The 22,225-nt window shown below is 42.2% G+C and overlaps 1 protein-coding gene across 4 annotated transcripts in view; it reads left to right on the forward strand.

The window, feature by feature from the left end:
• The window catches only part of kdm6ba (lysine (K)-specific demethylase 6B, a), a 96,777-nt gene extending 81,221 nt beyond the window's left edge, over positions 1 to 15,556 (forward strand). For all 4 annotated transcript variants that reach the window (XM_066680440.1, XM_066680441.1, XM_066680442.1 and 1 more), the window contains 20 exons: positions 2,991 to 3,082; positions 3,281 to 3,404; positions 3,567 to 3,662; positions 3,752 to 3,956; positions 4,100 to 4,345; positions 4,485 to 4,652; positions 4,779 to 5,306; positions 5,728 to 8,840; positions 9,045 to 9,171; positions 9,357 to 9,462; positions 10,912 to 11,117; positions 11,222 to 11,325; positions 11,473 to 11,541; positions 11,720 to 11,868; positions 11,973 to 12,087; positions 12,448 to 12,635; positions 12,831 to 12,972; positions 13,090 to 13,216; positions 13,307 to 13,477; positions 13,607 to 15,556. In XM_066680440.1, the coding sequence (XP_066536537.1) occupies positions 3,286 to 3,404; positions 3,567 to 3,662; positions 3,752 to 3,956; positions 4,100 to 4,345; positions 4,485 to 4,652; positions 4,779 to 5,306; positions 5,728 to 8,840; positions 9,045 to 9,171; positions 9,357 to 9,462; positions 10,912 to 11,117; positions 11,222 to 11,325; positions 11,473 to 11,541; positions 11,720 to 11,868; positions 11,973 to 12,087; positions 12,448 to 12,635; positions 12,831 to 12,972; positions 13,090 to 13,216; positions 13,307 to 13,477; positions 13,607 to 13,630 (6,003 nt within the window). In that variant the 5' untranslated portion in view covers positions 2,991 to 3,082; positions 3,281 to 3,285 and the 3' untranslated portion in view covers positions 13,631 to 15,556. The remainder of the gene's footprint in view (positions 1 to 2,990; positions 3,083 to 3,280; positions 3,405 to 3,566; positions 3,663 to 3,751; positions 3,957 to 4,099; positions 4,346 to 4,484; positions 4,653 to 4,778; positions 5,307 to 5,727; positions 8,841 to 9,044; positions 9,172 to 9,356; positions 9,463 to 10,911; positions 11,118 to 11,221; positions 11,326 to 11,472; positions 11,542 to 11,719; positions 11,869 to 11,972; positions 12,088 to 12,447; positions 12,636 to 12,830; positions 12,973 to 13,089; positions 13,217 to 13,306; positions 13,478 to 13,606) is intronic.
• The last annotated feature ends 6,669 nt before the right edge of the window (positions 15,557 to 22,225 follow it).

Here is a 22,225-nt window from a genome sequence, read left to right on the forward strand (position 1 = left end):
GTCACCAATCCACCTACCAACGTGTGTTTTTGGACTGTGGGAGGAAACCGGAGCACCCGGAGGAAACCCACGCAGACACAGGGAGAACACACCACACTCCTCACAGACAGTCACCCGGAGGAAACCCACGCAGACACAGGGAGAACACGCCACACTCCTCACAGACAGTCACCCGGAGGAAACCCATGCAGACACAGGGGGAACACACCACACTCTTCACAAACGGTCACCCGGAGGAAACCCATGCAGACACAGGGGGAACACACCACGCTCCTTACAGACAGTCACCCGGAGGACACCCACGCAGACACAGGGAAAACACACCACACTCCTCACAGACGGTCACCCGGAGGAAAACCCACACAGACACAGGGAGAACACACCACACTCCTCACAAACGGTCACCCGGAGGAAACCTGTGTAACAGCAAAACTAACCGCTGCGCAAACCACCACCAAGCCTTCCAAAATTCTGTCGAGAGAATTGTCACAGAACAGTCTATGAATCAACACAAACATGATAGCACACTTGATGAAGGTGCCTCGCTTGAATATACTGCTTCCAACTAAGGGCTGCATTTAGTTTTCTTCTGCTGGTATCACCAGATGGTCTGCGTCTACTGAGATTAGGTTAGATTTTTGATGACTTAAACTATCACGAAACACTCACAGCTCACCTTCTGTGGACCTCCATTTAGTTACTTGAGCTGCATGATGTTTGCTCACCAAGATCCTAACATGCCTAGGCTCCTACAATTTTTAAATAAATCATGGTATGATGCTGAAACATTTGAAATATTATTTTCTTCTTTTCCACAGTGAGCAAGGTTTGTCTGGTTTGTACATATGATCAGCTGCCATAATTGAAGCTGAAAGTTGTAGACATTGATGGGAGCATAGTCGAGATGTTCAGCTAATAGTTAAATAATTAGTGTTTTTATTATACATTTCTAGATCAAGACCTCCTGAAATAGCCTCTGGGCTTATAATAGCATGACACACACACACACAAAGCAGGAGAGAATGAGAGGCAGTGTTGGCACTGTAGGTTCAAAATATTCACCACACACACAATCAGACTGGCACTGGTGAGCAACTATGTCTCATTCACACACTACTGCCTGTGTATGTCATAGCTATATTTACATAGTTCGGAATGTGAGTATATCACAGCTAGCTTAGCTTAGCATACATCAATGCAAGCAAATGTTGAATGTAAATGTTTTGTTGGCAATGATTATTCCCTTTTTTTCCCTGATAGACTTATACCAACCAATGATTCTCTTCCTTCTGTATAAGTTTAGTTAATTTTGCTTTGTTTACGAAAACCCAGTGTCATTAAACAGCTAAAAAATGAAGCGTCTCGGCACGGTACGCTAGGCTTTCTCTCCATCTCTCTCTTACCATGGCAGAGCAAAGGCTTCAGGTTTTAGACAATGGACAGAACACCACACATTGAAAAGCATGAGCAGAGATGATGATATTGCTATATTCCTGCTCCATAGGTGGGTAATTGACTTAAGGCGGAACGCCTCCAAATTTGAGAGATAGCTAGCTGCGTTAGCAAAAGTGCTACAAAACGAAACAACTTGAGTTACAAATGAGTAACTGTGGTAAACCAAACACTGCGTAAAAACTTATTTCAAACGCCTTTCACACCTCATTCCACCTCAAAGATGTGGAGCTTCTGCATATACTCACCAATTAAAAAAAGTTTAAAAAAATACAGAGCTTTAAAACGTAAACAAACCAGAGCACAGCATTTCCCCACAATCGTAGACATCCCCTTTAAGTATGGACAATAGTATACATAGAAAAGCATAGTATAAGGTGTTGTCCAAATGAACCATAAATATATTGTAACTTTTGTTTAAAAACAGCTATCAGCTCAAGAATATGCAGATAAACAACACAGATAATTTATTCACAGTATGCCTTGCCATGTAGGTAGGTGTGGGTGTTATATTCAAACACAGCCGGTCCTGTCACTTGGCCTTGCTCCCTGCACAATGCTGTAATTTTAGGCTCACTTTTTAAAATCTCCTTTTCAGGCCTTCTGTTGTTTTTACGTCTTCTGCCTCTACGTCCCATGTTTCTCTCCCTCTCGCTCGATCTGTCTCAGCCTCTCAATCTCGATCGCTCTCTTTCTCCCCAATACGCCTGGCTTAATGAGATTAGCCTTGGTGTCTTTCTTGTTATGCACATAAACACACACAGGACCAGAAGCACAGTATACACTCAAAAGCTCAGCAGAAGGGCATAAGCTTATGCACACACAATCTCACAAACACAGTACACACTACACCGCTGGCCTGGCTCCAGAAGCTCCCTTTGCCTCTCCCTCCCCCCTCTTTTTCTCTCTCTCTGCCAGGAGGCCCCAGGAAGGGTTATAATGACCTCAGTGCACTCATCCTATAGGTGAACTCCCATAAGCCCATCTGTGCTCTGCTCACACACTTCTACACACACACATTGCCTTTGCTGCCCCCTACAGGCTGAACACAGCTGAGCGTTTCTTTGTTTGTTGTTCTATTTAAGTGTGCAAAATATACAAATTGTTGATAAACATTTAAAGATTTGGACCATTGCTTGATTTATAAATGTTTTTCGACTATTTATTTTATAATGTAATGTGAATCTGATGCGGCATGTTGGTTTCTCCTGATCCTTTGTTGTTTCACCTCTTTGTGAAAGAATATTGTATTTTTCCATTCTGACAGCACAACACGGACATAAGAAATCATAAGTGGCATCACAACAAATAAATTCTGCATCTGTGTGACGTTAAACTTAATGAATGTGCATCAGTTGCTACACGTATATGTTACACTAATTGGTTAATAATTATAAAAATGGCGTGTTCAGAAATCATCCATGTTTTAATCTTGTGATCGACGCATTCATTGAAATATCTAAGATGGTCATAAGATGTCTGTGAAGTCTTTAAACGTTTTCCAATGAAGATCTGTTTGTGTGTGTGTCCTTCTGCAGTTATCAGGAGCAGCAGTAAACAAGTTCTCTCATTGTTGGTGTGTGGCCTTCTCTCTGCTGCAGTGGAGGGCTTCACGCACATAGCTAGTGTGGTAAGTAAGTGCAGAATCAACTTAGAGGCCAATACATGCATAGTACCTTTTAAACAAATAATTACTTTAGTTGGGAATTGTCTGGTTGATTTAATCAAACTCTGATCACAAAAGGTATGACACAATATATTTGTATTAAGATTGTATTAAAAAAACAAAGCAAACCTGTTGAATTAATTATGGCTACGCTTTACACAGGCTGAATGCATCACACAGCAGAGCAATTTGGCGTGCGCAGCACACGGGACCCTTTCCCTCTAGACGGACTCAACCGTGCACCATGGGCTCCCGTGGGCAGTCGCGCCTGGCCTCCTCCCTCCAGGTATATCCATCAACTCATAGTCCCCTCCTTTTTTAAAATGATTCAACCATACATTTTAATTTTTTCTTCATACGTCTGTAACAGCTACAAGGAAAAGAAGAAACACGAGATTGTGAATCATTTGGTAATTTTTGTGGCAAACGTGTGTTTTTCACCTGACAGGTGCTCACCTGGTGGTGGCCAACCCCAGTTCCTCCACCATCTCCCACCTAGTCCCATGACAGGTGTTAACCATCCGAGTAAATTCTTCAGCAGTGGGTGAGTGTGTGAATACACAGTGTCACATAAATGATATTTTACAACGCCAATTGTTTCTTATGCCTTTGTATGCTTTCCTATTTATTTAGGCCACTGGCACGTGGAGGGGATAAACTGGACCTGTTTCCAGGTTTACACAGAGATCTGCGCACCAACGCAGCCCCTCCCAGGACATGGGAACCAATCGGTCAGCATTATGATCAGTTGCCCAGTGATCACCATGCCCGTTTACACAACGGATATGATGCTGCACCACCAACACACCTCACTGCCCGAGCCAGCCAACTGCTGAAGGTAAGCAAAACTTGTAGTGTTCTGCAAACCTAGAGAATTGATCAATATAACAGTGAAGCAATTGTTTTATTTTATTTTATTTTACTTTGTAGCTTGGCAGCTAAATATATGTTTAAATATGGATCTTTGTCTATTTCTCTCAGTATGGTCCCATTCCTGGACACCACAGCTCCAGACCTATGCCCCTTCTCCCAGATGTATGGACACAGTCACAGCAACAACAGCAGCCACCACCCAGGGACCCTTATTCTCATACTAGTCAGTTAAAGCGGCCAGCACCGACTTTGGGAGAGCAATCTGTCATCCAGCACACCCCTCATATTCTAAACAGGCCCACTGAGGATACCCCAAGCCCAAACAAGAGGAAGAGGAGCTCGGAATCTGATCAGGTAAATAGTTTCACATTTATAGGTTAAAGAAGAACACAGTGAGAAAGATTGTTATATTTTCAATCAAAGACTACAATTTTTAAACCCTTCTTTCAGAACTTTACCATTTCTTTTGATCAAGTGCCATTTGGTTTTGCAGCATATGACAGGTGCTTATCAGTTTTCTGGACCAATTGGAGCTCCCCTGTCCTCACTGCCACCTCAGTCCCCATATCCCCCACCCAAACAGGGCTTCTGGAACCCTGTGCACAAGGGTAACACCTCTTGGAACCAAACTGAACGCAAAGCAGAACCCATTGAGTTTCAGGTCTGTAAACATTAAGAACTTAGAAGAATCAATAAATGAAATGCCATATGTATCACACCAGCATTTTAGCTTGTACATAAATGTGTTAATAATATATGTCTCTTTCAACTCATTGTTTGTTTACAGGATGGGCGCAAACCCGGAGTCGGTGAATTCGGTTGCAAACAGTCCCGGTCCTCCAAGCCGTCGCCCACTTCTTCACCTGACATGTCCGCCCCAGCGGGCTATAGACAAGGCAGAGGTCCTCCAGCCCAGCGCAACAAGCCCTCTCAGTCACCACAGTCTCTGGGATCCACTTCTCATAATGCTCACCTTAATCGCCCAACATACCCTTACCAGAACAAAAATAAACCAGCTGCTCAGGGGGAGCAACAGGGCATTTCTTCCCACAAAGTGCATGACTCTGTGGTGAGCGCCACTGTCAGCCAGGCACCCTCTCCACAACCTTTATCGACCCAGTCTGACAGGGATCGCCCTGCACCCACACCAGCACACCATGCCACCGTGCCTTACAGCCTCCCCAACTTCCAGCCTCATCCAGGGCTGGTTCACACCACCAGCCCCACTTCCAGCAGCAGGACCCAGGCCACAGCACCTCAATGCAAAACTCAGAAGCCCTGGAAGAACCAGAATAAGCACGGCCATCATGTCCCAGTGAGTACACTTTAAAAAATAGAATAACAAATCCAGCATATCTCTATCAACAAATATATATTTCCAGAAAAGTTGGGTCAATGTACAAAATCTGCAAATCATTTACACCACACACTTACCTGAAAATATTACAACGACAACATTTCAAAAGCCTCTCTGAGGCTGACCCATGTCACTAACCGCTTGCCAGTTAAACTAACTAAATTTTTGCGGGGTTAGTCTTTTGTTCCCATCCAGCTTTGTGAGGTGATGCTGGCATCAGATGCAAAATATTGTTTCAATTAACAAATAATTGTATTTGTACTGTTTCCATTTACAGTCCTAATCTTTTTGAAGAAATTTATTTTGCTATTATGAAAGTCATAAAGTGTGGCATGGAGTTCATGATGTTTGTGATCTGAATCTTTGTGTTTCTTTCTAGGATTCAGGTCCTTACCACCCACGGGTGGAGCCTCAGGTCGCCCCTTCTCTACAGCTACAGCAGAATGGGACTGTGAAAAATCAAGATGAAAGCACTCCACAGCGCTTAAGTCCCTCTGAGGCTCTGCCCCGGGCCCCAGTTATCACCCCCAATAAGCCCTCCCTGGAGCCTTCAAGTCCAACATGTTCCCTAAGTCTTTATAGTAGTGTGGAAACTGTCCCTACCCTGAGTTCGGTGTCTTCAACTAATTCTTCTGCAACAAGCACCGTAAACAGCTGGAGAGCCTCTTCAGTGCAACTCTTAAAAAACAACCAGGCTCCATCGGCACAAGCTCATATACACAAGGTCTATCAGGGAACCCAATCTGGCACAGTAACTCATCCCCACCACCACCATCAGGAAGCCAAAACCCAGCTGCAGCCACACCCTTTACCCCATCAAGGTCAGGGCAGACCTAACTATATTCCAGTAGACTCCTTGGTTCCTTCTTCTCTCAGCTCAGGGTTTCAGAGATCAGGAAATAGTGTCATCACCAGCAGGGCCTCAAATAACCTCTCGCAGATTGCCAGTTCATCCCTCCACCACCCACAGCCTGCAGCACCCAACACTGTGAACACAGCTTCTCGGCAACAGTTGGATCCTTTGTGCCCCAAGATGCGTCACCATGCAGCCCCAGCAGTGTCTCAGGTGCCTCATGCCGAGGCCTATCAAAGACCATGCCAGCAACCTGCAATTTCCACCCCAGAGTCTATTGAGGATGCTCTGAAAAAGCTTGATGCAGAGCTGCAAGACCACATGCAAACTGAAGAGAAAAGAAGAGAACAGGAGGAGCAGAGGAAACAAAATGCGAGAGAAGAAGTAGGAATGAAAGTACATGAGGAGTCTGCAATTGAGAGTTTGGAACGCCTACTGTCAAATAGTGCAACTGATCCACCTCCTCCACGTCTGTCTCCTGCAATGCCACCTTCCTCAGTCTCACCACCCAGCCAGACTTCACCTCCATGGCTGAGTCGGGGTGGCCTTCCCACTCGTCCAATGGTGCCTGGCACAACAACCCTAGAAAGGTCTCGGCCACCTCCCCTCACACCTCAAACAGACTATGCCCGTGAAAAGCAAAGGCAGAGAGAGCAGTGGAACAGCAGAGCGTCACTCAGTCCCTCTTCCCAGAATGCCTCAGGGATTCCCACACCTATATACCCCTCCAAACCTGCCCCAACAGATTCTTCAAGTAACCAAAATATACAGTCAGGATCTTGTCTATCCAAAGACTCTCCCATGCAAAAGAGCTCTCATGAGGTCAGGGCTGTGGACGCTCTTCCCAACCCACCAACATTACGAGAACCTCCAAAACTCCACCAGGCCTTCCCCAAGGAGATTCTACCTTCTTGCCCAACAACAAACAGTCTCCACAAGAATCTACCCAGTGGTGGGCTAGGTAGCCTTAGCAGCAGTGCAAGTAGCTGCAGTGGGGATTCGGACAGTGCCCAGTTTGAAGAAGAACAAGCAGAGCTTTTTCCTGATGGTTTGGCGAACATCATGAAGATGTTGGATGAGTCCATTAAGAAAGAAGAGGAGCTGTATTCTGGTCAAAGTGGTGAACAAACAGTCTCAGAGCCACCTTATTCTGTCACTGTGGCCCCCGTAAAAAGTTACTTGCGTGCCCCTGACCTTATGCCTGCCCTGAAACAGCCATCAACTGAGGATTATCGGGCAGACACTCATGCTAGCCCACCTGTCCTGAGTCGACAGGGTTCTTTGGCGTCCCCTTGCAGCCGTACCTCTTCAGTTGAGGAAGAAGAGGAGACACTTAAAATCATCCCGAAACCTAACAATGCAGTCAATATTCAACATCGAGATAGTGGTGTTAACATCACAGGAACCGATTACCGCCATAGCGATTTGGCTAAACTATATGGACTTCCAGAAGCAGAGAAGAGTGAGTGCGAGGACGATGAGGATGAGGCAGAGCAAGAGGATAATACACCTTCCTCTTCCCCTCCTCCTATGAGGCCACATCTACATCAGACAGGAGTCAGCATGTTTAAAAACTTAGCCACTGTGCTGGAGAGTCAGAAGTATGCCTACCGTGGGGGGCCATTTGGTCGCCCACCCCCTTCTGCCCTGATTGGAGTGAAGTACTCTTCCTCACTTTCACTGGGCCCAGATATTTGTAGACAGCAAAGCACTTCTCCTACATCAGGTTCAAGCAACCACCCAGGCTTTACAAATCCATCCCAAGCCTTAACACATGCTACCTCAAAAGAGATCCATCCTCATTCACCATCAGGATTCACCACAGAGAGAAAGGGTGAGATTACGTTGACCCAGTCCGATGTTTCTGAACACGAATGTGAGGAAGGGACACAGAAGGAACTCGCAGAAAAAGAAAGCACTGGTGAAGTGGAGAGGAGGCCCAAGCTCATAACTATTTCTGAATCATCCCTTTCAGAGTTGGGTCGCAGTTGTGAGGTGTTGTTGAACCGGCACAAACTTCCCTCAGAAGCATTATCCAAACAAAACCAACCTGAGGTGCACAAATCCGTGAAAGAAAAGGAGCGGAACCGTGAGAGAGAAAGAGACCGTGACCCAGAGAGGAAACACAAACACAGCAGCAGTAGCAAAAAACACGAAGAGAGGAAAGAGAGAAAGAAAAAACACAGAGAAAGAAGAGAGGAAATGTCTCTCTCTTCTTCCTCTTCCTCTTCCTCGTCATCAAGCTCCAGTCGGCGGCACAAAGAGGGCAAATTACACAAAGAGAAGAGAGGCCATGGAGATTTTCATACTAAGGATGTCTGGGAGAAAGATAGAGAACGAGATGTAGATAAAAAGAAGAGGAAAGAAGAAGGAAGCGACAAGGAGGAGTGGGCATCTTGGCACAAGGAGAAAACTAAAAGTTCTTTATCCGATCATTCTTCACCTGCGCTTGGTTCAGCAGACTTTCAGAAGCTGAGGGCTTTGACTGATGGGCCACCCAAAGAGCTGAAAATCCGACTGATAAAAGTGGAGAGTGGCGACAGAGAGACTTTTATTGCCTCTGAGGTAGAGGAGAAGCGGATTCCACTGGAGGAGATCAGCATCAAGAACACAGCCAGTGACATTATCAGAGCTTGCAAGTGAGTGATAAATGAGATTTAAAATCGGCCACATTTTATTTTGTTTTCCTCCACTAATTACTTAAAGCAAAAAAATGGTGCTTTGTCAATTGTGCTAAATTTATGCTATCGGTGCTGAGAGAAAGGACTTGTACATGGTGTGTATTCTTGTATTGCTGATGCTCTCTCTAAAACAGATTGTTGTTGGGTTTCTTAATATTTTAGGGCAGCTCGTGTAAGAGGAAAGTTTAAGGAGTCTTATCTCCTTCCTGCCTTCTCTGTGAAGCCGGCTTTGCCCATGGATTATCCCCTTCCACGGGAGAAACTCAACCCTCCCACACCCAGCATCTATGTGAGTGTGCTAAACACGCGTATCTACAGATATATATGGTCTGTCTGACTGTCTTGCATTTTCTGATTTTGTTGTTTACAGCATGTGTGTACGCCTCAATTTTCCTTATAATATTTAAAAGAAAACACATATAGGGTCTGAAGGTTCAGTTGGTTTTAATGCCTCTCTATCCTTTCCCATTTCAGCTGGAGAGCAAAAGAGATGCCTTCTCCCCTGTGCTCCTTCAATTCTGCACAGACTCCAAGAACCCCATTACAGTCATCAGAGGACTCGCAGGCTCCCTCAGACTGAGTGAGTATCATAGAATCATCCTGTTTACTGGACAGGAAGGATTGCTGAAGGCGTATAGGTCATTGAAATTAAGTTTACATACATTTCATTAGTATTTGGTACCATTGCCCTTAAACTGTATGATTTGGGTCAGACATTTTGGATATCTTTCCACAAGCTTCTCACAATAGTTGGTAGGAATTCGGGCCCATTCCTCCTGACAGAATTGGTGTAACTGAGCTGTGTTTGTAGGCTGCTTTGCTCCCACCTGCCTTTTCAGCTTTGCCCGTATGATTGATATCAGTGCCTTGTGATGGCCACTCCAAGACATTGGCTACAAAGTGGCTTAAGGAGAACAAAGTCAGTTTGGCGGTATGCTTTGGGTCATTGTCCATTTGGAAGACCCATTGCGCCCAAGCCTTAACTTCCTGGCTGATGTCTTGAGATGTTGCTCCAGTATTGCCACATAATTTTCTTTCCTCATGATGCCATCTATTTTGTGAAGTGTACCAGTCCCACCTGCAGCAAAACAACCCCACAACATGATGCTGCCACCCCCCGTGTTTCATAGTTGGGATGGTGTTCTCATTCTTGCAAACTTCTCCCTTTTTCCTCCAAACGTAACGGTGGTCATTATGACCAGACAGTTCCATTTTAGTTTCGTCAGACCACAGGACGTGTCTCCAAAAATTAAGGTCTTTGTCCCTGTGTACATTTGCGAACATTAATCTGGCTTCTTCCTGGCAGAGTGGCCTTTAAGCTCATGTGGATAAAGACACGCTTTAGCCAGCAACTTCACAAGGTCTTTTGCTTTTGTTCTTGGGTTGATATGGACATTTTGGACCAAAGCACATTCATCTCTGGGACACAGAACCCATCACCTTCCTGAGTGGGTACGATAGGAACATTCCCATCTTGTTTGCACTTGCGTATAATTGTTTATACAGATGAACGAGTCACCTTCATGCATCTGGAAATTGCACCCAACGATGAACCAGACTTGTGCAAGTCCACAGTTCTCTGCCTGATTTCTCTAGACTTTACCATGATGTTATACAAAGAAGCAGTGTGTTTCAGGTGTGCCTAATTAACTCAGATGTTGCCAATAAAACTATCAGAAGCTTCCAAAGACATGATATCGTATGGGCCATCCCAAATTTTGTTGAAAGGCAAAGTAATCTGAGTGTATTCCAAACAATAGGAATATTGCTCCAATAGGAGACGCATTTAATGCTCTGGTGGTCGTGTGTAAATTGTAGGAAACTAAAACCTTGCGTCTCTGTGATTTGTCAAAGGAATTGTGGGATCAATCTTAAATTTTTAATTATATATTCATAACTCATGGGTAAAATTGAGAGAGAAATGTAGGGCATTTTTTTCTACACAAGAGACATCAATGAGCAAGACATGCAACACAAAAAATAATTTTGTGCTGTGTTGTGACTACATCTTTGTCTGCTTTTTATACAGATTTGGGTCTGTTCTCTACTAAATCTCTGGTGGAGGCAAATGCAGAACAAGCCGTGGAGGTGAGGACTCAGGTGCAGCAGCCTGCCGATGAGAACTGGGACCCCAGCGGAACAGGGCAAGTCTGGCCCTGTGAGAGCAGCCGATCACACACCACCATAGCCAAGTATGCACAGTATCAAGCCTCCAGCTTCCAGGAGAGCCTCCAGGTACGACTAACATTTACCAATAATTATTAATCCTACTTTGCAGTACATGGAAATAAACGCTGAATCAAATACAGAGGTTGAAATTAGTTTGGCTGTTTTTGCAGGAGGAAAAGGACACGGACGAGGATGATGATGACGACGAAGATGAAAAGAAGCCTGTCACTAATTCAGACAGCACAAACAGTAACACTGCAGCTTCAGGCTCCAGGTATTTTAGGTTAATATCAGCACACAAAATGGATTTAAAAACTCATGCAACCTGATTTTTTAAGGCTCAAATAAATTGACTTGTCTATTCAGTTTTATTTAATGCTTCTTTGACATGCCTCTTTTGTGGTGCTTTTCCTCTTGTTAGCCAAGAACAAAAGTCCGTGGGGAAAATCATCAAATTTGGAACCAACATCGACCTCTCAGATCCAAAGAGGTAAGAAAAACAGATGTTCTAAATAATTTATTTAGGTATATAGAGTGAATGTATCACGTTCCTCTTGTTCTGGAAGATTCCATGCCATTTTTAGCTTGCTGACTTACTGTGCAATCTGGTCTGGTGCACTCAAAAAAAAACTTGATATAAATAGCCTCACTTTTATTTCTGTTTTCAGGTGGAAGCCTCAGCTGCAGGAGCTGCAGAAGCTGCCTGCATTCATGCGTGTGTCCTCCAGTAGTAACATGCTCAGTCATGTAGGCCACACCATCTTGGGCATGAACTCTGTACAGCTCTACATGAAGGTCCCTGGAAGTCGCACACCAGGTGTGTGTGCGCGCTATAGTCGATGATGGACTCTGAATATAAAGCATATATATAAACACACGTGTGTGATTTTTAAAAACATATGTGCATTTTTCTGCTTGCAGGCCACCAGGAGAATAATAATTTCTGCTCTGTGAACATTAACATTGGTCCTGGAGACTGTGAGTGGTTTGCTGTACATGACAACTACTGGCAGGAGATCAGCGATTTGTGCGAGAAGTAAGTAAACATGCTTAATAAAAATAATTAGAAAATCGCACGCTATGCCTGATCATATCTTTAAGCTGTGATACTGGAGGCTTTGAAAACATCAGACAATTTACAGATGTTTCTTTTTTTAAGTTAATTCCCAATATCTCTTCTACTGTATACCTACACTGGTATCATATTTTCATCTCACTGGGACATTTGGTCAAATATTTAGTGAATAAATGAAAGGATGTACATGAGTGTAGTATACACCAACTGTGCATTTAATCATAGTTTGTCTGTTAATTGAAATGGAAGGACTCACACTGTGTTTTGGTTCTGTTGGTTGGATTGCAGCTTACACTTGTCCCCTTTCCTCTGATATTTCAGACACGGTGTGGATTATTTGACTGGATCATGGTGGCCAGTGTTGGAAGACCTCTACCGTGCCAATATCCCTGTTTACCGATTTATCCAGAGACCTGGAGACTTGGTGTGGATCAATGCAGGGACAGTGCACTGGGTTCAGGCTGTGGGCTGGTGCAATAACATTGCTTGGAACGTGGGCCCACTTAATGGTAAGAGTACCCCCCCCCAGTAGCTAAGACAATGCTAGAGTGATTATATTATTCCTTTATATATTTAACTCGATTTGGATTTATTTTAGCATTAGTTTTCATCTAGACTTCTACATGGTTTTAAATCTGTTCACCTTTAATGCCTTGACATCTTTGCACTATTTGTAAATGTGTGACCGTGTCTGTACTTTAAAGGATACCAGTACCAATTAGCTTTGGAGAGGTTTGAATGGAACGAGGTGAAGAAAGTTAAGTCCATCGTGCCCATGATCCATGTGTCCTGGAATGTGGCCCGAACAGTCAAAATCACTGACCCAGATACTTACAAAATGATCAAGTAAGTGTTTTACAGCTACCACAAGAAATATTCAGCTCTCAGTGGGAGCTACGACTTTTCTGTTGTGATGTTTAAATTTGTAAAATAAAAATAATAATTTTTCTTACCTTCTACAAGACACTGTCTCCTGCAGTCCCTGAAGCACATTCAAATCCTGAGAGACCAGCTGGTAACTGCAGGAAAGAAAATTTCTTACCAGAGTAGAGTAAAGGATGAGCCAGCCTACTACTGCAACGAGTGTGATGTGAGTAATCCAGTAAAATGGCACATGATATAAATGCACGGACTACCTTGAGTGTCCATGTTTAACTTGTGTGTATGTCTCTTTGTGAAGGTGGAGGTGTTTAACCTGCTCTTTGTGACGAGTGAAAACGGCAGTAAAAAGATGTACGTGGTTCATTGTGAAGACTGTGCCAGGCAGCGCAGCCCCAACCTCTCAAACGTAGTGGTGCTTGAACAATACCGCATGGAGGACCTGATGAACACGTACGACTCCTTTAGCCTGGTGCGGAAACACACATATATACACACTGTGCCCTCATCTAATCCTTTTAAGAGTCATACATTCTATGTATCTCTGGCTACATTCATATGCAGTTGACTTGTTTAAAATCTGTTTTTTTTTTTTTTGTAGGCCTCAGCCCCCAGCTTTCGGTGAAATCAGCTCCACACTCCCTTCCCCCAACAGCCATAACCAAAACTCCTGCTTTGCCAGGACACGTTGTTTTAGACTTTTATTTTTCAGACATTACATTTTGAAAGTACTACTACTGCTAATGCTTGTTCAACAGCCAATTGTAAACCTGTTTACTCAGCATTGTTTACAATACCTATCAGCCAATAAGACTGGTTTACTCTGAGCAGCCAAACGTACCAACCTCGGATTGGCCCTGCGGGACTTACAACAGGACGCAGACGGTGCTGTCACGGTAACGGCAGCATAATTTATGAATAGAAAAATAGCATCTCTGTATTTGTCATTGTTTTGTTTGAGTTATTTTGGTTCTTTTTCTGTGTTGAATACTGAAAAGTGTAAATGCCGTTTGTATTTTTTGTGGGTGCTGTTTTTTTTTCCCTCTTAATTTATTTTCAAAAGTAGAACAGCCTAGATATATACCACATTGGCCTTGTGACTTGTATTTAGTGAAAAGATAAATGAATAATACTAATAATAGATATATAAACATTTTTCTAAGGCATTAAGAATAAAAAAAATTACATTTGTTTGTATGGTTCAAAACATACGGGTTTAAAAGACTTTCATTTTTAGATACGCTGTCTGAAAATATTGTTTATATCATAATTTTATGTCCTTAAAAATATAGAAAACCATCCTCATGACAAACATTCTAATATTGCATTGAGTCTTTTTTTCTTCATACAATTTCTCATCAGTTTGTTTAGTGAATTGACTTACCTCTCATTCATTAATACACAGGTTGTTCCCTGATTTTTTTTTTCCTCGCAATTGTACTTTCTCTCCCCAAATATTATTATTTAACTTTTTTCTTCTATTTATTGGATTTGAAATGCCCCCCGTGCGCACACACACCTTTTTTAGGGTTATCAGAGATGTCAAGGTTTTCTATTTTCTTGTTGATCTATAAGTTTTTAAGCTGAGATTCAGAGGTGCTTAGTCCCTTACACTTATCATCGTCTCTATTATATAAATATATAAAAATAACATTAATTCTTTAATGACTATAGCTTCAAATTTCTGTAGACTGTAGAACACAGAGCAGATGTAGTTTGTGTAACTAAAACGTCTTTTGTATACAAGAGCAAAACGCCACTTTTTTTAATGACTTGGCAGCAAAAATTAAATGCAAATGAGTATCACTGCTGCGCATTAAAACCCCCAGTTCACTCTGTTGGTTATATTACCTCATAATGTGGGGGGGAAAACATGCAAATAAATAAAGAGCTGTTTTAAAAGTATGTACACATTTAGTGGTGCTTGAAATTCTCGTGTTCATGGGAGAACACTGTTGCAGTGCCAAGCAAGGCATTAATATCTGATTGACAAAATTTGCCTGCAGTGGGTTTTCACAAACCAAAAACTGAGGACTGGGTTGATGTTTTTGTTTTAACAAAAATTACATTGAACTGTAAATACTGTGGCATTTTACTGGAATGAGGTTAAGTGTGAATTTAATCACTCATTCAATTGATAAACTGTATTTTTCTTTTTTCATTCTTAGTCTTAAGATTGAATCAGCTATTTCACATACGAAAATGTTGATTTTGATGATAGAAGGTGCTGAGTTCTCTTTGAACTACTTTGTCTTTTTTGTTATTGTTTGTTTCTAAAGAAAAAAAATCTATTTTTCCTGTTGCAATATAATCCTCTTTTTTGTGATCGTTTATTTAAACTGCACTGTTTTAGAGTTCACACAGAAAGCAAACTGAGCCACACATGTCTTAAACACTTTGTGAATTTGTGTGACATTACTATGATTATTAATATTAAATGCTTTTGATAAACTTGGACTTTAACTGGCTTATTTGAAATGTGTGTTTTTCGTGTCTTGCACAGACTGGAGGCGGTATTCACTCCTAGTGCAGCTTGGACATTTTATACATACAGCCTTATTCAAAAACAATAAAAGACAACAATAAAGATTTTATCCTTTCTGCAACTTTCGTGATGTTACACCAATCCTGCAAAAGACCTTCCCTTAAATTGTGCTATACTGATGATGAAGAGCACCGTAAAGAACGACTGTCCAATACCTCACGCGTTCAAATAGGATTGAGGTGTTTGTTTAGAAAGACACTGATATACAAATTGTTATTATTCTATGTCTCCTCCTGCCCTGTGGCCAGGGGCATAGCCATCCCACAAGGCACTACACTCATCACAGTAGAAATGTTTAATCATAGAGTAAAATTGACCAGTCAAAATAACTATTGATTCGCTAGGACCTTTTCTGAACAAGTGCACCATAACTGGCAAAACACCCTACAGTGAAGAAGAGAACCTTCCTCACAATGTATGAGTCAAGAGCTCACACCTACTACCTGCTCTTTGATTAGTAAATCAGAAAAAACATTTTATTGTCAGACATTTATTAAAGGCTAAGCACCACTTAATGGTCCTCCATGAATATTTCACATTATTGCAGTTACTGACAGATATAAGTATGAATTAAAATGAAAATAGCTTTAAAATTTAAATTTTTTTTTAAAACTGACAATTTTATTGAATTGACGGAAAAACCCGAGCTCGCTACGGAAATTCTCGAACGCGACCGTGACGTCACTGGTGGACAACAGCCGAACAACGCCGCGGTAAAACACCGTTATGACTGACTGTTATGACAGTATCTAGCTAAATAACCAACATTATTCATGACAATAGCCTAGCACTAAGCTAAACTCACATTTAGAGGTACCGTTAATCTTGTAAATGTGATCGAAGTCGAACTCGAATTCATCCGACACTATAAACCTCCGTAATGCAGCTACGTAGCCGAGTATAATCTGAGACACCGAGTTTAGCGAGTCAAGCTAACGTTAACTAACACCAACTAAAACAGGCGAAGTGAGTGTCCTTACCCTGTTTACCTCCATGTTACAGAGGCTCTTGAACACCTTTCGTTGGTGTCCTTACATGCCCATATTGTTGGAAAAGCGCCAGTGAAATGAGCTACAGATAACGGAGTGAGCGGAGGGTCCTTTCCAAAGTGCCCGTTTAAAGTGGACAAATGTAGTCCATTTTCTGGATATTTTGGGATCTTTGGGCCATTTGTGCACAGATGTCCCACTGTGTCATAGAGCTGGTGCTTAGCCTTTAAGTCAACTGCCATCTGGACTCTGTGCCTGTCGGCAGCCTTTTTGAACAATGGTATAGCAGAATCTATGTATTTTGCAAATAGTGTATTACCAGTTTATAATACCTATTATATTAAATCATTCATTAATTAGAATAAAGGGCAGCACAGCAACAGGTACCTAGGGTTGGGGGGTTTGAGTCCCGATATGGGTCTGTGAGGAGTGTGGTGTGTTCTCCCTGTGTCTGCGTGGGTTTCCTCCGGGTGACTGTCTGTGAGGAGTGTGGTGTGTTCTCCCTGTGTCTGCGTGGGTTTCCTCCCACGCTCCAAAAACACATGTTGGTAGGTGGATTGGTGACTCAAAAAAGTGTCCATAGGTGTGAGTGAATGTGTGAGTGTGTGTCACCCTGCGAAGGACTGGCACCCACTTCAAGGTGTTTTCCCACCTTGTGCCCAGTGATTCTGGGTTTGCTCCAGACCCACCACCACCCTGAACTGGATAAGGGTTACAGACAATGGATGGACGGATTAATTAAAATAAGATCTGAAGTGAAAGAATCTTATTTGTCTAAGAGTCTAAAAACTGTCTCATCCTTTGCTTAGGACTCATATTTGTCTTACATTCTAATAATAATTTGTTCATTTTATTGCTCATCTAAAATTTATATGAAATTTAATTGGCTAAATAAAGGTGAAAATGAAAAGCGTGTTTTCCGGTTAGGAAACTTAGAAATTTGAACAAGCTAACTTTCTATCGACTGTAACTCCTTAATGCAGTCACGTACATCTGCAAACACTGGTGCATTTTGCTGTTCCTGATTTGTGAATTCTCATGACGTCACGACATAATTCGCCTATGTTACACACCAGCGTTTAATTTTCTAAAGCATATAACTTCAAAAGTAAAGCATTAAAAAGAATGAAACCAGGCTGATTTGTAAAAACTACTTTCATTCATCTTCATTCTTTGTGCTAAAATATACGGCATAGACCCTTCAGCACAACAGCCTGAACATAAACTATAATTGACCAATCCCGACTACAAATGTGGACACCGCTGTTTCCCATTCAGGTTTGTGGTGGGTCTGGAGCCTACCCAGAATCACTGGGGGGAGGACAAACCCTTTGCAGGGTAACACACACTCACACACTGCTATGGACACTTGAGTCATCAATCCACCTACCAATGTGTGTTTTTTAACCGTGGGAGGAAACCCGAGCACCTGGAGGAAACGGACTAGGACACGGAGAACACACTCCTCACAGTCAGGCCGGCAAATTTAACACAAGTCAGTTGTCATCTGATCATGACAGAAAATCCTGACTGTTCTTTCTCGTGCTTTTTAGACATACGATGTTTTTTGTGATCAGTGCTCTGTTGTTTTTACTGGCCTCAATTTGGTGTTCATGACAAAATAAAAGAATTGCATATCTCAACCCAAACTACATTAAAGTGTATTACTACTTAAAAGGGGCAAAATATGATGACGTGGCTGCTGGCTGCACTCTTTGCAACAGCTATTTCTCTATTGTTCAGGCTGGGTTAAATTATGAAAACGTTTAACAGGGTTAACCCATTCATCGCTAATGTTAGCAGGCTATGCTCACATATTTGAAATTATATTGTACAGATTTTAACATCACACTTACTGCATGGATCCACGTTTGTTTACAAATTAGACAAACACACACAATTTTGAGTCGTCAATCCACCTACCAACGTGTGTTTTTGGACCTTGGGAGGAAACCCACGCAGACATGGAGAGAACACACCAAACTTCTCACAGACAGTAACCTGGAGTGGGTCTTGAACCCACAACCTCCAGGACCCTGGAGCTGTGTGACTGCGACACCTACCTGCTGCAGCACCGTGCTGCCCTTTGCGAATTAACTCAAGCAAGAGTCCACTGTTCAGCCAAAACAGCCTGATCCCACTGTCTACATAACACAGCTCAAGTCCACTAGCCAGGCCACTTTCACAACCCAGAGTCATGATTATCCCATGGAATCATCTGTGAGACACACCCTGCGCGTTCTATTCACATTATATACAAATAGCATAAGTGAGAACAGTAAGCTTACGTTGTGCATTTTTTAAATATGCTAGGTTTTATAACCACAGGTTGGGGTATGCGTTGCAGGTGGAGCTGCAGGATCGGGTGCATCTTTGGGAAAACCCCAATGACGTCCCGTCGGCCGACATTTTACGGCTCAAAGAAGACACAGAAAGAGGGCTGTTGACCCCCGTTCAAAATCAGAAGGCGACAAGTTATAAAATGTAAAGTTTTACTTACCAGAACTTTCCCGCTACGTCAGGAGTCACATCTTTGCACCGTGGCGCCCTGTTGGAGTCTGGAGGTACTCCCTGAAACGTCATGGTGATGAATGTGTGGGTAGAGGACGAAATGTGAAGTCTGGCTACCACCACCGGGTACATCTCTCTTCACTCCTGAATGAATTAATGGATTACAATCACATACCTATTGCTAAATATATGTAAACATAAAAAAGAGAGAGTCAGATAAATTAATATGCGGCTTTTGCGTCTCCTACGCCTCTTGCACCACGCTGTCCCGATAGCAGAGGCCAACACCGTGCAGGATTACAGGAGCCAGGTCCTCTCCAGCTTTGGCACTCTCCTCAAAATGGAGCCCACCAAGAAAGTATGTAAATCAAAATGATGCCCAAATCAGTTTCAGCAACACAATCTAAGGTACGCATTTTACAACATTTAAAGCAGTGGCACAAATCAACCTCCAAATACTGACTGTGATTCTCCTTACAGTCTAATGGTGTGGATAGGAACAACACTCTAGCTCAGTTAATGCTGTATTCATCTCAGACCTAAGAGGGGTTTTGCTGTGTAGAAATCATCACTAATTCTTAAACCTCTTTCATTTTCATAAAGTATGAATTGTTTCTCCCTCCCAGACATCAGCACTGATTGTAGCTTTTGCACTTTCTGTTTTTGTTTGAAAGGTTAAGTTTAGAATCCTGTTTCTAACGTTGTTATAGTTCAGTGATATTTAATCCAGTTTGAACTGATGAGGAGAGGATTATTCTCTGAACAAGATGAAAAAGCACCCTTTGAATTTGCTCAGAGCGTCTGCTAAATGCCTCCAATGTGTAAATGTAACGGGAGTGCGCCATCTAGTGTCCAGTGTGTGGTAATAGCTATATGTGTTTTCTCTCTGTAGATTTGGTCCACGAGGAAGAATGGACAGAGTCTATTGATTACTTTTTTGGTTCATTTATGTGTGAATTCTGTGGTGTTTTAAAAAGTGTAAGGCACATTTTTACCTAGAGTCGATTGCAGCAGCTGCTGAAAATCGCAGGCGTGTGGTGGGTACAGTACGAACGACCCTTTAGTAACGATCAATGTGTTTCGTTTCCGCTGCTTTTCTTAATTCAAGGTGGGTTTATTTAATTAACTGTTTTGCTTCAGATCCATTTATTGCTGAGAGTTAACTGCACAACAAGAAGATCCTTTGTTAAAACGGAGAATATAAACGCGTGAGTACGCTGATTACATATACAGAAGCATTGCATCTTGGGAAGTCATTTTATGTTATTTCTGGCAGAAATAAACTACATTTAGCTCTTTTTATTCGTAGTGTGTGAATAGTATCTACACAGTAATGAAAGCTGGGTTGTGTCTGTGGTGTTTGTTCGGGGTTCAGTGTTGAATTGTGTGATAAAAGAATGATAAAAGAGTTGTCCACCATCTACGTCACAGGAAAGACGCCTATTACAGTTTCCGAAAATCGTTGGTGGGGGGCGGGCCAACGGTCTTTTAAACCTTATTCCTTCAATTAATAAGATATAACATGTTTTCTTGCTATCAATAAACACAAGTTAGGAACTCAAATACCACTGTATTTATTTGTTTGACACTTTCATGTAACTGTTGCTTAGCCTTTAAAGGAACACTATGTAGTATTTCTACCTTAAACTTACAGCTTCTAAATGATTTGTAATATTCCACCGAGTTCTAATAAGGAGAATAGAGCGTCTGAGGCGGCTACGCTGGGTCCTCTGCCTGTTTACTGCACTGAGCAACTTCTGAATCACAAGGACTCTCGCGAGAAAGGGCCAACGCTTAACCGCACATAGTTCAGAAGTGGATGGTAGCCTTGCTATGAGAAGAATCTAGCCCTGCGTTCCCTGTACGGACATTGTATGAGAGAGAGAGAGACCGCACAAGAGTTAATACTGGACTGAATTTACACAGTACAGTGAGCAGAAACATCAGAACATAGATTGGTGCAGTACGTATTTGCTGCCTTTTTTAGATTAAATGGCTGCAGTTACATTTTGTGTTGGTGCAACCCAAGCTTTGTTGAGGACGGTGTTATGATCCGGTTTTAAGACTTTCTGATGAACGAATGCGAGGGCTAGCGCCTGCTCACTTTAGCCGGATTAGTTCATTTTTTAGCATTGGACATCGATTCTGGTAATAAAGTGCTTTACTGTCTGTTAGAGATGTGTGAAAGACTTGATAGAGAGAGAGGTGTGTGAGACTTCATTGCAGACAGTACTGTAAACATTAATTACACTCAGCAGCAGGTAGGGGGTGCTCAGGAGACAAACCTATTCTTACATTGTATTCCTTTAAAGGCAAGGTCTAAGATTTTGGGTTTGTAAACTTTGTTTACTCTTGTGAATTTGGAGAATGCTAAAAAGGACAATGAGGTAACTAACAGAACGGAAGTGATGTCATGACGGTTGTAGAGAGAGAGCGCCCCTAGTGTCTGATGCCTGTTTTGATGGCTTAATGACCAAAATGAAGGGGGTGTTGGTGTTTGGAGGGGATTTAGACTTGTTGAATCATGGTTGTTCTTTTCATATCAAATAAGGATTAAGTCCCCAAAGTCTTCCTTGTGTCTCAGATTTCTGATTGAGAACTGGTTGAGTTGAATTCCAAGATAAAGCAGTATTTGGGAGGAATTAGTTTGAAAAACAAAGTATTAGAGTAAACAAGTAATAATTTGTGTGGAGTCAGTCTTTGAAAATGAATGGACTTGAATGGTGTAGTGGTCACGCTCTTTGCTAGAGGGCAGCATTGCTAACACATAGGGTCCTAGATGAGCAGTCCTGAAACTGCAGCCTCTGGTTCTGCAAGCATATATTACCATGCTGATGTTCCTGGTAAACACTACAACTAATGAATGCGTTTGTGTAATGCTTAGCTGTGAGTGTATCCAGTTCAGTAGGTTACTGTATGTTTAAAGCACCATAAAGTCCCCTGAGGTAAAACAAGGCAGTTTTAAATATGCAGAAGCAGTGCATCATGGGAGGTCACATTTTCACGGTTTCAATTCATAATTGAAATTAGCTGAAATGTCTGTGCAGCCTGTAAATGAGTAACATTTAATTTCATGTTTGTGAGCATTAAAAACAATGAGTGGCGACAAACACTTTACCTTTCTTGTGCTTTGAATCTGAGATAATGACCTGGCTTCTTGTTTCTTTTTTCTGGT

Source organism: Hoplias malabaricus, chromosome 9, assembly GCF_029633855.1.
Source record: "Hoplias malabaricus isolate fHopMal1 chromosome 9, fHopMal1.hap1, whole genome shotgun sequence".
Taxonomy (NCBI): Eukaryota; Metazoa; Chordata; class Actinopteri; order Characiformes; family Erythrinidae; genus Hoplias; species Hoplias malabaricus.